General features: G+C 42.1%; 1 protein-coding gene across 2 annotated transcripts in view; it reads right to left on the reverse strand.

The window, feature by feature from the left end:
* PEPD (peptidase D) overlaps window positions 1-15,474 on the reverse strand; it is a 234,086-nt gene that overhangs the window by 49,183 nt on the left and 169,429 nt on the right. For both annotated transcript variants that reach the window (XM_037877714.2, XM_037877713.2), the window contains one exon: window positions 1,482-1,630. In XM_037877714.2, coding sequence (XP_037733642.1) covers window positions 1,482-1,630 — 149 coding nt within the window. The remainder of the gene's footprint in view (window positions 1-1,481; window positions 1,631-15,474) is intronic.

Genomic DNA, 15,474 nt, shown 5'->3' on the forward strand with positions numbered 1-15,474 from the left:
CAGCCTCAAAAACGTACAATAAATATATTTGCACCAATATTCCAACTAGACAAGAAGCTAAAAGCAACATGGTGTTTTCAGGAAGAACAGTAAATATCTGATGCCAAATATCTGATTAGTAATATTAAAATTTAAAATAATTCATCTGGAAGGCTGTTTAGGGGCTTGGTACATTCACAAAGCTAGCTGAGAACCTGGCAAGTAGTTTCAGAAATATAACTTAATTTTGTGACCTTGTTAAAGTAAATGGGTAAGTTAATTTAGAAAATCTCTATATTATTATGAGCATAACATCGCTTTAGGTTTCAACTCCCAAAACTAATAAGCAACATACTAGAAATCAACTTTATCAATACATATTAAATGAAACAATTAAAGCTTGCAATAAAATGTAGAGAAAAATAAGAAGACTGGATGGAACCAGGACTTTGAGGGGAAAAATTAGATAGATGATGGAGCCCATACATTATTATTAAACTGGCAAATATCTAGACTTCATATCCAGATAATCTTAGCTTGAAGTGGAACAATAAAATCCTATCTGGATGTGCAGCACTTATATGTGCAGCCAGCTTGTATAACACGGAAATAACATGTTCTAACTGGCAAACTAAAAAGCTTCCCCACTCTAAGGTCTGGTGGTTGAAAGCTAGTAAGGTAATATTAAAGGAGAAATGTACTTTGTGCATTAAGCTAAAGCTAGTCTATTACTAATACTTAGAAATGTTCAAGTACCTTCACCACTGAAATATTCAAGCTCACCCCAACAGTTAGCTTTAAAAGCATTTCGTTCTAAAAGCATTTATTTGCTAAACTGAATGAAAACAGAATGACAAAAAACAAGATTTTCACTGCAGTGTTTTCTGCAATTACTCCATGTAGATGCTTCAACTATGAAAATGTACAATTCGCTAGATGAACCGGCTCACATGTAATTTAAGGACACAATGCATAGTATTCCATAGTCTGTTTTCTGATGCCCTCCAAGGTAATTAAGTATATTCCCCAATACATATTCACTCACTTTTTCAGCAAAAGTTTTCTATTTAAGTAACATGGAAACTAAAAAACTAAATGCCTGAAATAAACTTATGTATTGCCCAGTTTTGAACCTTGCAATCATCACTAAAATCCCCACAAAATGTTGCCAATTTACAAATTGATATAACAACCACCACTGCCACCTTTAAGGTATTCAGAGAAAAATGAATATTAATTAAGACAGAAATTTCTCAGCGTATGTTATTTCCTGAAAATACTGGGCTGGATGAGCAATATATATGATCAATTCTATGTTCCACTAACAGCCATTTAAACCTAGCAATAGGACTCTCATCATACAATTTTATTTTTATTAAACTATGATCTGGTGATCAGCTTCTTGCTTCTTCCAACACTTTGAGTCTCAGCATCATTGTTTTGACAGCCTGAATGCTCCCATTAAGCTTGTCAATTTCTGTTGACATATAGTAATCTTTTACCTGGTTTGATCGCCTTCATTACAGCACGAGATGACTTAAGCACTGCTTCATAGATGGCCCTCTGGTCAGGAGTGAACTTTCCATTTGCTGGAAAAGTGCAGGTAATGTCAGAAGCATAGCAGTAATATTCTCCTCCCATGTCAAACAAGCTGAAAAGAAAGGGGGAAAATGTGAAAAATGAAATGCCAGAGTAGTAGTAGAATAAACATACTTTTTTTTACATTCCTGGCTTTATTTAAACCAGATTAGGCCAAAATTATCACGACCCAAAAGCACTGCTCTGTGACCTAAGTGAAACGAGTTGGTAATTTCACAGTATTTCCTTGTAGGCAGGTATCCACATCACAGAGAACATGATGAACAAGCACCCTTGCTGGGAATTTCAGCACAGGGTAAAAAGAATGAATGGGGATAAAGGCAGTTCCTTTAGAAAAAGATTTAAGGGTAGCAGGCATCCACGGCAGCCTCTCAAGTTATAGCTCCTCTGACAAAATGGGATTTTTTTGCGATTTTTTTTTTTTTTTTTTACAAATCCTGTGTGCACTTCAGTTTCCTGCTGTACTTTGCAATGCTATCCAGTGGGGTGGGGATACAGAAGGGCTCTCATGGCATCACAGAAGACATGAGGGTGTGTTGCTGCCTTGCTGTCTGGAATGCAATGAATGGGTTGCTAAGGAACTGTCTGGAACTGCTGAAACCAACCCATATCAATGCAGAATTCGAAAGAGACAATGGGAAGCCCCAATGACCAGATCATGCCAACCTACAATCAATGACCAAGAGGAAGGAGATTTTCCCTTCACCTCTCAGCAGGGTAGCTGAACAGAGACCAGCTCGAACAAAAGGACTGAGCGGTGACAAGCAGGGTTTAAAGAGGGGGCTTCTGGAAGAGGCTAGCTGCTCTCACCTGGGACTGACAAAGGGGTCAGAGAAGAACACAGCCTGAAATAGAATCCATTATAGCTTGGCTGGTGGATTGCTCTGGCTTGGCAAAATGGACTACGTCTTAATGTTTATTTCTCTGTGCTAACCTAAGGAATTCTGATGCTGTGTTTCAGTTGACTTCTAAATCCTGTTGCTTTAGAAATGTTGCCTGGTGTCTCTGCAAATACTTGATGAGGTACACTGGTCCCTGAAGAATGTAAATGTATCTGACCATGAATCTCTCATCTGGACTTGCTGAGCATAGCTCACAGTGTGAAGCAGAAGTGTTTGTGCCCAGAGACTTGGTCCTGGAGGAGGTGAGGCTGCATGGCCTACCTTGAAGGAAAAATGAGACCCTTTGCAGTTTGTATTACTGAAGGGATTCCTCCAAGAGACTGTTTAAAAGCTAGAGTGTAGCATCGATCTTGTGGATCTGTGACTGCCCATATGACCAATTTTTCAGATGAAGAAACATCTACTTGTATCTCACTGAAAAGAAGCAAGGGCGTTCCAGGGAGGCCAGCCCCAAAACTTAATAGAGTATTGTTAATTAAACTGTGGCCATTTGCATCTAATTGTCAAAATCTATTTTTTGTTTAAACTCAGTTTCTCTGTTAAAGGTTGAGTGCCACTGCTCTGAACATTCATGTCACTTTATGACAAACCTGTCCAATAGGACTTTAAGAAACACATTATCTGCATGTTGAGGTGAATCATTTAATACATCTTTCTGCATCAAAGACAGAAAACACTGGAGATTTTTTTTCTTTTTTAAGCACATAATAGGAAGTTTTACTGGGGCAATAAACCTTGCCCTGCCCTTTGAGAAATACATTTATTCGACATATGAATCAACCGTTTACCATTGTAGGACTACAGCTTAGCTGCCATCATTCTTGCTGATTTCTAAGTGGTACTCTGTGTCCTTGTGACAGCCAGATTACACACTTGCAATACTGTGCAGATACAAGCCTTTCTGATAAGGCACTGCCTCAGTTTCAGCAAACTCAAAATTCAGCAGCAAGGCTTATCACCCCCAATCATCACACATGTAATGGGTGCTCTCCCACAATCAATATAAGACTTTGTATGGTGTTGACCCTTAGCACTTGAATTATCTCCTCATTTCCCATGTAATGAGCCACAGTCGGATATCTGCCGATATAGGTCTTCTCACTGCTCCTAGGCAACAATTACTATCTCAAACAATATGGATTTTAGAGCTTTTAGCTATTGTGTGTAAAGTTACTGAATTCTCTTTCCCCAGCCGTTCATAGTGGAGTCAATTAAACAAAACACATTTGTCCCATTTTGCTTTTTTCCCCCCTTTCTGTCTTAAAACTCAAAATCACTTTAATTTACAAAGCTGTGAGGAACCTTGGTATAAAGAGGAATATGTAAGTTCATTTTATTATTATGCAATCAAAGAGGAACATCTCTAGTTTCAACCAACTAGTTTCACCCTTTGGGCTTCAAGTTTTAAACACTTGTTAAGCGTCTATAGCATCTCCTTCTATAATAGCCAAAGCCCTGTATATTCCACAGGACAATGGGACTGGACTCTCTAGCAAGTACCTTTAAAATCTGCAGCATTGTCAATTGATAGTATCTCCATGAAACAGAATAACCTTCATTCCAATTCCATTCCACCCCAAACATATATGATTATGACTCACAGTTGAAAATACTCAGTCATGTAATCGTTGTCAGTGATTATTTTCAGCAATGATTATTTTTGATGCTGGGTGGTTTTTTGAGCTGTGTTCACCACATGTTGGGGAAGAGGGGAAATTATAGTAGGCTCAGTGATTCGTCTTTTCAGCTCCTCATTCCTTGGCTGCTGCTTTATCCTCTAGGCAGCCTAGCTGCCTAGCCTGCATTCCTGGCTCCATGACCCCTTCCCATCTGGTTCTATCGAACAAGTGAAAGGAGAATGCACTGTAATATAAATTCTCCTTTGTGGAGAAAGTTACAGAAGAGGCCACTTGCAGGCAGGTCTCAGCAGGGCAGGGAGATAAAACAAAATATTGGATGCCTGTCTACTGCAATAAATGCTTAATTTTGTTGTATCTTGGAAAAATGTCACATTCCAGGGATACAATACTGGAGGCCAAGGGACAGGTGACTGGGGCCGTTACCATCTATCATCCATTCTTTCAGGAGCTATGAAGGCTCAAGATGGACACTTAGTTCACATTTTTGAGGTTAACTTTGCAACCATAACTATTAAAAACTTGTTTTTAAATGGAAGCAGGGCTTCTGGAGCACAAGCCATTTGCCTTAGAAGTCATTCCCCTGCCAACATCCTTGATTTTGTGATCATGAAATAGATTGAGCCCTGATACCACCAAACAAAAGAAAAAACAAACATTTGAACATATTAAATTAAAATCAGAATCAACTAAGTAAATTTGCCAAAAATAAATATGAATCTTTTAGGTGGCAAATGTACTTATTAAAAATCATCAATGTACACTCTGAGGGTGAAATCCTGGCCCCATTAAAGTCAATGGCAACATTTCCATTGATTTCAATGGGGCCAGGATTTCATCCGGAGTTACTACTACATTATAAGCAAATTCTATTAATCCCTTAGCTCTCAAGCAACATGTGCTTCTTAAAAGGCATGCATAAAGGTCTCTCTTGGATTTTGGGTAAGATATTCAGGCAACATTTTTGAGAGACACTCACCTCAGGTTAGTCTATACTACAAAGTTTTGCTGGCATAGCTATGTTGCCTAGGAGCATGAAAAAAATTACATCCCCTAGTTGACAATGCTTTGCTGGCAAAACCACTAGATGCAACTACGCCGATAGATGAGTACACTGTTGGCTTATATAATGTTGTTCAGGGATATGGTGTAGCTGATATCTTGGCCAAAGAACTCCTGCTGACTTATGTCAGGTTTCAGAGTAACAGCCGTGTTAATCTGTATTTGCAAAAAGAAAAGGAGTACTTGTGGCACCTTAGAGACTAACCAATTTATTTGAGCATAAGTTTTCGTGAGCTACAACTCACTTCATCGGATGCATACTGTGGAAAGTGTAGATCTTCTACACTTTCCACAGTATGCACTTTCCACAGTATGCATCCGATGAAGTGAGCTGTAGCTCACGAAAGCTTATGCTCAAATAAATTGGTTAGTCTCTAAGGTGCCACAAGTACTCCTTTTCTTTTTGCTGACTTATGCTGCATCTCCACTAGGGGGCTTCTGGCTAGCTATAACCACATAGGCTCTACAACTACAAATCAAGTTAAATATATTTGTACTAGTAGCCATTGACATAAATTAAAGTTTGTGCTTTGATATTTTAGTTCTATGAAAGTTGCTGTAAAGGAGGATATTTATTTTAATATTCATAATGTAAATAACTTACTTTGTAATAACTTAATACATTATTTGACTGAAATCTGTTCCATTCTTTTGTGACTATATGATTTCTGGCTCTTTACCTGTTAAAAGCCTAGTATTACTGTTAACACATTAACATCTCTTTAGGACAAACCCGTCCAACAGTATTTCAAACCTTCTCCCCACCCCCTATAACAAAAGCTGTAATAAAAATAATTTATAGAAAGAGGATACTAGCGATACCAGATAAGGCCTATTTCAAATCACTCAAATGACCAAAGAGGTCACACCAGCATATCAGAAGGGAATAAACAAGTATTGTGTGGGAAGACATTACATACCCACTGAGATTGATATCAAATATGGAAAGCAAGTATATATTTGCCAGGGTCTCAAATCTTGTGGTTAGGTTATAGTGAAATAACTACAGTATGAGTTAGTACCAATCATAATCCTACTATTAACATCTATATTGAAATTCATAACATATGACAGATTGTGTGTTTTGGTTTGCATTCTACAAGGCAACAATTCTGGTCCTACAGAAGACAAAGTAAGTTTTGCCATTTTTAGCAGAAAATAACTATTAATGGGTAATATTCAAAGGAAAAAAATGGCGCGTTCCCTTTGATTCTTTATGATGTATGGGTTTAAGTTTGTTTTCTGTTTGTTTTTTAACCCTAGAAATATCAGACCTTATTTTCACTGTTTCAGCTAATGGTCCCCAATGGAGGACCACAGAAATGAAGCAAGAGCTCAGCTGTTAATTGAAAAAAAATGGGAGTGTTGAATCATTAACAAAGATCTCTCCTGCCAACAGTTTCTGATGCGTTTACATTAAATAGATTTTAATGAAAAATAAGAGATATGAGATTTTCAATAATCTGACTACAAATCAATTGTTTATTTTTAAAAAAGAAATTTAAGATTAAAATGTCATAATCCTACAAGTTCTCCACTTGCCTAGGAGGTTTTTAAGAAACAAGCAGAATTATACAACCAAACTTACTTGGAGGTTGTCTTTATGTAACAAACTCATGAACAAACACCCCATTTATTTTTTCTTTTGTGACAAAGTTCCTCCTCTACCTTGATGGGTCTTGCGCCTATTGGCGGATTTCCTTGCCTCGGAGATTCACGGCAGCCCTCGCTTTGGCTGTTTTCTTGAACCCACAGTCCAGGTCAACTCCTCCTGTGTCAGACCAGGAGTTGGGAGGTTTGGGAGGAACCGGGGCCCGCCCTCTACTCCGGATTCCAGCCCAGGGCCCTGTGGAATCCAGCTGTCTAGAGTGCCTCCTGGAACAGCTGCGTGACAGCTACAACTCCCTGAGCTACTTCCCCATGGCCTCCTCCCAACACCTTCTTTATCCTCACCATAGGACCTTCCTCCTGGTGTCTGATAATGCTTGTACTCCTCAGTCCTCCAACCGTACACGTTCTCACTCTCAGCTCCTAGTGTCTCTTGCTCCCAGCTCCTCACACGCATGCCACAAACTGAAGTGAGGTCCTTTTTAAACTCAGGTGCCATTAGTAGCCAGCCTTAATTGATTCTAGCAGCTTCTTGATTGGCTGCAGGTGTTCTAATCAGCCTGTCTGTCTTAATTGTTTCCAGAAAGTTCCTGATCGTTCTGGAACCTTCCCTGTTGCCTTACCCAGAGAAAAGGGACCTACTCAACCTGGGGTTAACATATCTGCCTTCTATCACTCTCCTGTAGCCATCTGGCTTGACCCTGTCACACTTTATAAGTCAACTTAAAACACTGAATCAGAACATAAATAGCCCAATTCTCTAGCTCACATAGGACTATTTTGAGACCCACACTTCTGAGATAACTAGATGGCTATACCTTGTGTCCTAAAGTGCCTTGTGGCTAAGCCAATTAATATTTTATATCTCCAATTAATAAACGAATTATAATTTAACTTTAATACAATGGGTTAAAACTGAATAGTCATAATTACTACTTAATGCTATATTACAGTAGTGTCCAAAGACCAATCAGAATGAGGACCCCATTGTGCCAGGCACTGTACAAATATATACAAAAACGAGGTTAAATAGGTTTTAACAAAAAATAAGAAGCACAAGATTTTCCATAGTCTGACTAAAAATCAACTGCTCATTTAAAAAAAAAAGTCAATCGTACTAATTCTCCACTTGCCGTACCCCAATGAGTTTACAGTCTAAATGCATAAATCAGACTTTAAATCCATGCTCTGTGTGGGCAAACTTGTGTGTCCATGCAGGACCTCACTGAAGTCAATGTTGCTTTGCCTGGATGCCAGGGTCCACCCATGTGGAGCCATTTGTAGGATCTGAGCATTAGAAATTAAACTCCTGTTTGGAAGACTCAGCTATGAGGATATAGGCTCATGTTATTTAGGAAATTCTCGCATAGCTAATCATTAAATTATTCTGTGCATGTGTGTATATATATGAACACATGATATTTTCTAGATTATACACTTCAATAAACATTTTATATTTAAAAATATATTCCACATTTGAATTAAAGAATTAAAGTTGTAGAAGAGAAGCCATTCCCACAACTCAGAGTAAAGACAGGCAATTTTACTATTATTTCACAAAATGGTAATTACATGTGAGCCCAAACCAAAACCCAAGATCAGTAAAACCCTCAACATTGCTGAAGTTGGATCTTATATTTATGGTTCAGGCTCATTTCTAAACAGTAACAAACTAGATAGCATATACATAAAAGTGTTGGCAGACGGAGAAATTGTTTGATGTGATTATTAATATTGTTCTCAGTAAAAAGGCGCCGTGTTCTTTAGCGTTGTACTCCAATAGCATGCATTCTAGATAGTAGCGGACCCTGAGAGTGTGAACCAATCCCAAATTCAGAGGACAGAAACGAAAAAATTAATTTTGTGAAATTCAGATGTTCATAGTACTTGGGATTTTCAAAGACGCTCAACATTGGCCTAATTCTGCTTGCACTTAAGTCAATGAAAGTTTTACCACCGACTTCAATGTGAGCAGTTAGGCCAACACTGTGTTCTTATTCAAAAAACCTACCCTCTAACTATCTGAACTTTGAATTGTCTCACACATTCAACCTTGTAACAATTTTAGAGCCTGAGCAGAAATTATTTCCCTCCAGTCGCACAGATTTTCTACATTCTTTGGTAATTTATTCTTATATTTTTACCATCTATTAGCTCTTATATGATAACAGATGTTTGACCAGTTACAAATCTTTCATAAAGGAATAGAATTCTTGCTTTGAAAGAGGAAAGCATTCAAGTACTTATCCTTATGCATTCAAATTTTAATGTATTAGGATTAATTATCCTCCTGTTTATGGTATATAAAGCTGTAATGTTGCTAAGTAAAGGCTGCCCTGACTCAGTATAATTACAATTCCAGAGGCATTCCATAATTTCCATAGATTAACAGGTTTCAATAAAGGCAATTAGGATTAAATACACCACAATCAAAATAGCCAAAATCTTAAGGTGTTTTTTTTTAACATTACTGTCATCATAAAAATTTACTGGTTTTCTTAAACCAATTATAATTACAACCACCAAACAATATTAATAAGGAAGGCTGGCTTTCTAAGATGTTTGGGTTATTGCAGAACTGAGTAATGGAAAATCACCAAGTAGATGCTACAGAGGAATAAAAGTTACAGGTCAGGCACTACCATTTGAGTAGGCTCTTGGGTTCTGGACAGCCAAGTCGTGCAGTGTATGTCACAGTTAATTTCCTTAATTGCTCACACCTACTTAGGAGGGCTGATGGCCTGACCAGACATCAGCCAGCCTGTTGCAGAGACACCAACAGCCTCCCCTTGTATGAGGGTTAAGGGCAGCTGGAAAAGGCGTGGGGCTGTCTGCCTGCTGTACAAGATGTTAGAAGCCTCAACCCTTCTTTTTTCAGCTTCCTTAGAGCATGCCTCCCCATAAATTCACTTCCAACCCATTTACCAGGGAACTGTATTTCCTCAGTAACAATTACCTGCACCAAAATCTGCCACACCTACCACCTACTAAGTTGTGACATCTCGACCTAACCACAAGGTCCATGACCTGCTGTGAGGAAGATGAAAAAACCCACCCTGACTTGGCCAATCTGGAGGTGAGAGAAACATTTCTTCCCAGCCGCCAAAAGAAAAAAGGAGACTAATGCGAGCCACAGCAGGTCATAAAATTCAGTCCTGTTCTGGGTTGAGGGTAGGTGCTGCTGATCTGAGAGAGAGAGAGAGAGAGATCTCCATCTGGAATGCATGAATGGTGGCTCAATGCCCCCACCTGGTTTGGCCACTTCCTCCCCCCCCCCCCCCCCGGCCTCCACTCGGGTGTGTCCTTGTTTCCCCTCCCTTAGAACCCAAATGCAGGAAGGATCCTTAAAGGAGTATCATCCTCTTTTTTCCTGCTACCCAGGAAAAGAATCACCACATTCAGTTGCAATACAGCACACTGACCAGAGACTTTAAAAGCTATATTTTCAGACACACGACTGCCCATTAAATATGTGCAATTACTGTGACTGTTTGTATGAATGCAGTATTTTTACTGTTACTAAATGCAGCAATTGCATAAACACACTAGATCAGTGGTGGGCAACCTGCAGGCCGCATGCGGCTCATCAGGCCGCCCAGGAACAGCGATTGCAGGCCGCCCAGGAACAGCGAACCCCGGCCACTGGGAGCTGCAGTGTGCCGTGCCTGCGGACAGTCAAAGTAAACAAAATATCTCATGGCCTGCAATCAGCTTACCCTGATGGGCTGCATGTGGCCTGCGAGCTGCAGGTTGCCCACCACTGCACTAGATGTACAACTGTATGCCTATCATATTTAGCCTAGAGGACTTCTTGATCTACAATTTATTTTTAAGAATACATCTCTACCATGATATAACGCGGTCCTCAGGAACCAAAAAAATCTTACTGTCTTATAGGTGAGATCGCGTTATGTCGGGGTAGGGAGAGGAACCGCTCCCCGCCCCAGCTGGCTTCCGCCTCCTCCCCTGAGCGCGCCTCTGCTCTGCTTCTCCCTCCCTTCCAGGCTTGCTGCGCCAATCAGCTCTTTGGCGCGGAAGCCTGGAAGGAAGGGGAGGGGGAGAAGCGGAGTGGCGGTGGCACACTCAGGGGAGGAGGCGGAGCGGAGGTGAGCTGGGGCGGGGAGCGGTTCCTCTGCACCCATCCCCATCCCCAGTTACTTGCTGCTGCCCTCCCCATGCCCCCATGCCCCCCCGCCCCAGCTCACCTCCACTCCGCCTCTGTCTCCTCCCCTGAGCGCACCGCCACCACTCTGCTTCTCCCCCTCCCTCTCTCCCTCCAAGGCTTGCCGCGAATCAGCTGTTTGTCGCGGCAAGCCTGGGAGGGAGGGAGGGGGGAGAAGTGGAGCAGTGGCGCGCTCGTGGGAGGAGATGGAGGCAGAGTGGAGGTGAGCTGGGGCGGCCACAGCAAGTAAGGGGGGGGGGGCAGAAGAACCGCTTGCGGTAATATGAATTCGGATATAAGGAGGTAAAGCAGCGCCGCTCCCCAGAGTGCTGCTTTACCGCGTTATATCCGAATTCGCGTTATATCAGACTGCATTATATGAGGGTAGAGGTGTAGTTTAACGCACAGTAACAAATGTAACAATACACCATATATTTAGTGTTCTGTGTTTTCAGTATTTATTTGAAAAAAAAAGGGGGGTGGCATTTTTCAGTGTTTATTTTCCAAACATTAAAACCAGAATGAAATCGTGTTAACAATAAAAAAATAAAACCGAGGGGGGAAAAAAAGAAAACCAAAAAGCTTTTGTAATATACACATTTTACAACAGTATAATTCAAACTTTTTTTTCCATGTACAAAGGTACGCATTGTCTCTCTCAGAGTTAGTAGCGTTTCCCAGAAATCCTTGTTTGTGTATGCTCACATAATTTTCTTCAAAATATCCTCACTCATGTTGAGCCTTTTGCTGTCTTGGAGGTTGTCCAACTTTGAAAGTATGCGCTCTGCATCAATAGGTCCAGTGGATACACTCAAAGCTCACTGTGCCACTTTACTGAAGTGTCTTGAGGACTGTTCCACAAAGCCAGCACATCCAGTTTTGCACTGTCAGGGTTATGCAAGTTCAAGTAAGTAGGAAACTCCCCCTTCAGATTTGAAATTTCATCTTTAGAGGCAAATGGTTGAAAAACTCTGTCATAATGGTCACAGTCTACTGCAAAATTCACCTTGAGGAAGGGGTGCAACACCTGGATGACATTCCAAAAAGAATCTTCGGTACTAAACACTTCGGGCTTCAGACTACAGGCCATGATCATCTCCCATTTCTCGCTGAGCACTGTGTTGAAGGTTTTGAACACTTTTTTGGTTCTCTCAAGTTCTGGCGTAGCAAGGATTTCCGGAAACAGCTGGGTTTTCTTTCTGTATGTTTCTCCTGCAGCTTTCATGCTCAATTCAGCTGAGATTTTGGTTGTCAAGATCCAGTAAACATCTGTATTGGCAAATGTGTTGGCAGCAGTCGAACAAAACTCCAGTGTTTTCTGTGTGCCACACAGTGATTCCAAGTTTTTAAACAATGAACATGACCTTGGGTGCACAAAATCTGGTGGTCATTTTGTTTATTTGCCAGTCTCTTCAAAGTTTCTGCTTTAGAACCAACAAATTTAGGATGATCTGGGAGAGGCATTAGCACAGTCTATGCATTATATTTATGACAGGCAGCAAAGTACAAGCTCATCCACTGATGTGGCACAACAGGGGTAGCTAATTAGCAATTGGCTCTGCACTCATCTCGCACTGTGTAAAACAAAGCCTTCAACTTGTTTGCATGCTTGAAAACAGCCCTGAATCAAACGATGCAAGATTTCACGTCTTTCATTTCTTCTGTAGCAGTAGCTGCTGACAGTGCAACATTAATCAGATGAGCAGGAAAGTAATATGTAGTAGCTCCATTTTCTGATTAAACTCAATCTCCTATGCAAATTTAGCCGTGTAGGAAGCAGAACGTGTGTTATAGCCACATTTCCCCAAATTGGTTGGTACATCTCAAACATGTCAGTTAAAAATCAGACTAGACACCACATTTTCATCAATTTGTTCCATCAGTTTAGATATTACAGCATCATAATTTTCTTTCCGATACTTATGAGTGAGGTTGTCTCCATTAGGAAGGGGTTTTGCTGCTGGACAGTATAGTCACACAAAGTCACCAATTAATTGCTCCTCTGCAATTAACAGCAGTTGTCCAGTGAAACAAAGAGCACTCACAAATTCATTGACACAATCGTGCTTGTGTCCTCTCTTTTATTAAAGCCCTGGTGAAAGCTCCTGATACTGACTGTTTATCCTGAAGCTCACTTTCTTCTCTAAGGCCTGGTCTACAGTACGCGGTTATTTCGGAATTAGCCGAGTTACCTCGAAATAAAACTGGTTCCGTCCACACGACCTAACCAGTTTTTTCAATTTAAAGGGCTCTTTACTCCGATTTCTGTACTCCACCTCGGCAAGTGGAGTAGCGCTAAAAATCAAGATCGCAGTTCCGGGTTACAGGTACTGTGGACGCAACTCAACGATATTGGCCTCTGGGAGCTATCCCAGAATGCTCCCTTGTGACCGCTCTGGACAACACTCTGAACTCCGATGCACTAGCCAGGTAGGCAGTAAAAGCCCCAGGAACTCTTGAATTTCCTGTTTGGTCACCATCAGCACAGTACACCATCACAGGCAACTATGCAGAGTCCACCATCACAGGCGACCCCCATGCAGAGTCCACCATCTCAAGAGACCACGCAGTCCTGGATTCGCAGACGAGCTCCAGCATGGTCCGAACGGGAGGTACTGGATCTCACTGCATGTTGGGGAGACGAATCTGTTATGGCAGAACTACATTCCAGAAAAAGGAACGCAAATACATATGCTGAAGTCTCGAGGGCCATGACGGAAAGAGGCTACTCCAGGGACACAGAACAGTGTCGTACAAAAATCAAGGTGCTCAGGCAAGCGTACCAAAAAGCCAGGGAGGCGAACGGGCGCTCTGGGACACAGCCCCATACATGCCAGTTCTACCGTGAGCTGCATGCAGTTATGGGGGGTGACGACACCACTACCCCACCACTGTCCGTGGACACCTGCAAGGGGGGAGTAGCACCGAGCGAGGAGGATGAGTTTTTGGAGGATGAAGAGGAGGACGACGACAGTGCACAGGCAGCAAGTGGGGAATCTGTTTTCCCCCCTAGCCAGGAACTATTCTTAACGCTGGAGCCAATAGCCTCCCCCTACTCCCAAAGCATGCTCCCAGACCATGACCCTGGAGAAGGCACTTCTGGTGAGTGAGAGCTTGATTGGAGCCACATGGTGGGGGATGGGGAGAAACCCAGCCACGCTGGGCTGTTTGCGTTTAGTTTAAAGGGCTCATCCCTTCTCAGAGCCTCATCGGAGCAACGCTGGGCGGTTCGCGTTTAGTTTAAAGGGCTCATCCCTGCTCAGAGCCTCATTGGAGCCCCGCGGTGTGTGTGTGTGTGGGGAGGGTGTTGTATGAAGTGATCATCCCAGAGAGCCCGCAGGCTGCCTGCAAGCTGAATTCTGTTGCCTGGGCGCTGCCTGCAAGCTGAATTCTGTTGCCCGGCCGCATGTGAAGGCTTACTCATACCAAAGTGGCAGGCACTTCAGTATAAGAGGCAAAATGAGACCTTGTACAGAAAGAACATGTGCTGTGTACTATTAATTGCCTATTTCACTGAGAAACAGTGTCCCCTTTGTTCTCTAAAACGTATCTTTTAAAATACTACCCTCCCTTTTTCTCCTCCTGCAGCAGGTGCAAATGTTTCAATGTGGCCCCTATCTACTCCATCCCAGAGGCTGGTCCAGATTAGAAGGCAGAAAAAACGAACTCGGGATGACATCTTTGCCGAGCTCATGCAGTCCTCCCGCACTGATAGGGCCCAGTTGAATGCGTGGAGGCAAACAATTGCGGAGTCGCGTAAAGCGTTACATGAATATGAAGAGAGGAGGGACGCACGCGATGAGAGCAGGCAGGATGCTATGGTCAAGCTCATGGGGGAGCAAACTGACATGCTCCGCTGTATGGTGGATCTAATGCGGGAAAGGCAGCAAGACCACAGACTGGTCCTTGGTAGGGAGGGGGAGCTAAGGGCAGACTCAGAGTCTGCTAGGCAACCCAGAGGGAGAGAGGAGAGAGACTATGTAGAACAGAGGCCCCTGTGGGTTTGGGAAAGGATTGCAGGCATGCCTGCTCAGAGGAAGGGGCAGAGTCAAATGACTGACCAAGGAAAGTCTGGGAAGAAAAGATAGCCTGACTAATAGGGCCTGAGATGCCCTTTCCTGGGAGTCCTGGAAGGGACAGAAGCAATTTTTGGAGTAGTCTGGAACCAGCCACAGAAAGGGCAGAACTGGTTGTGTGGGGAATCTAGAAGAACCCAGGCCTGCCCATCCAAACCAGTGAGGAGAGTGGCCCTAAAGGAGGTAACCGGGTGGATAGGGGGTGCTACATATCTTTACCTGTGGAAGATTGATTGTTTAAATTCAGTACCCCCACTACTAAACGGACGCAAAGAAATAGGCAGGCAGAGTCTCCTTGCAAGCCCATAGTGCGATATTAACGTTGTTTGATTTTCCAACCTCCACTGTGCGTGAATTTTGTGTTTTCCACTGTAGAACCACTTCAGTTTCCGAGCTGCAGGACACAACAATCATGTAAAGCTTTAATGTTTAAAAAATAAATACCCCAA

This window comes from Chelonia mydas, chromosome 12 (assembly GCF_015237465.2).
Source record: "Chelonia mydas isolate rCheMyd1 chromosome 12, rCheMyd1.pri.v2, whole genome shotgun sequence".
Lineage (NCBI taxonomy): Eukaryota > Metazoa > Chordata > Testudines > Cheloniidae > Chelonia > Chelonia mydas.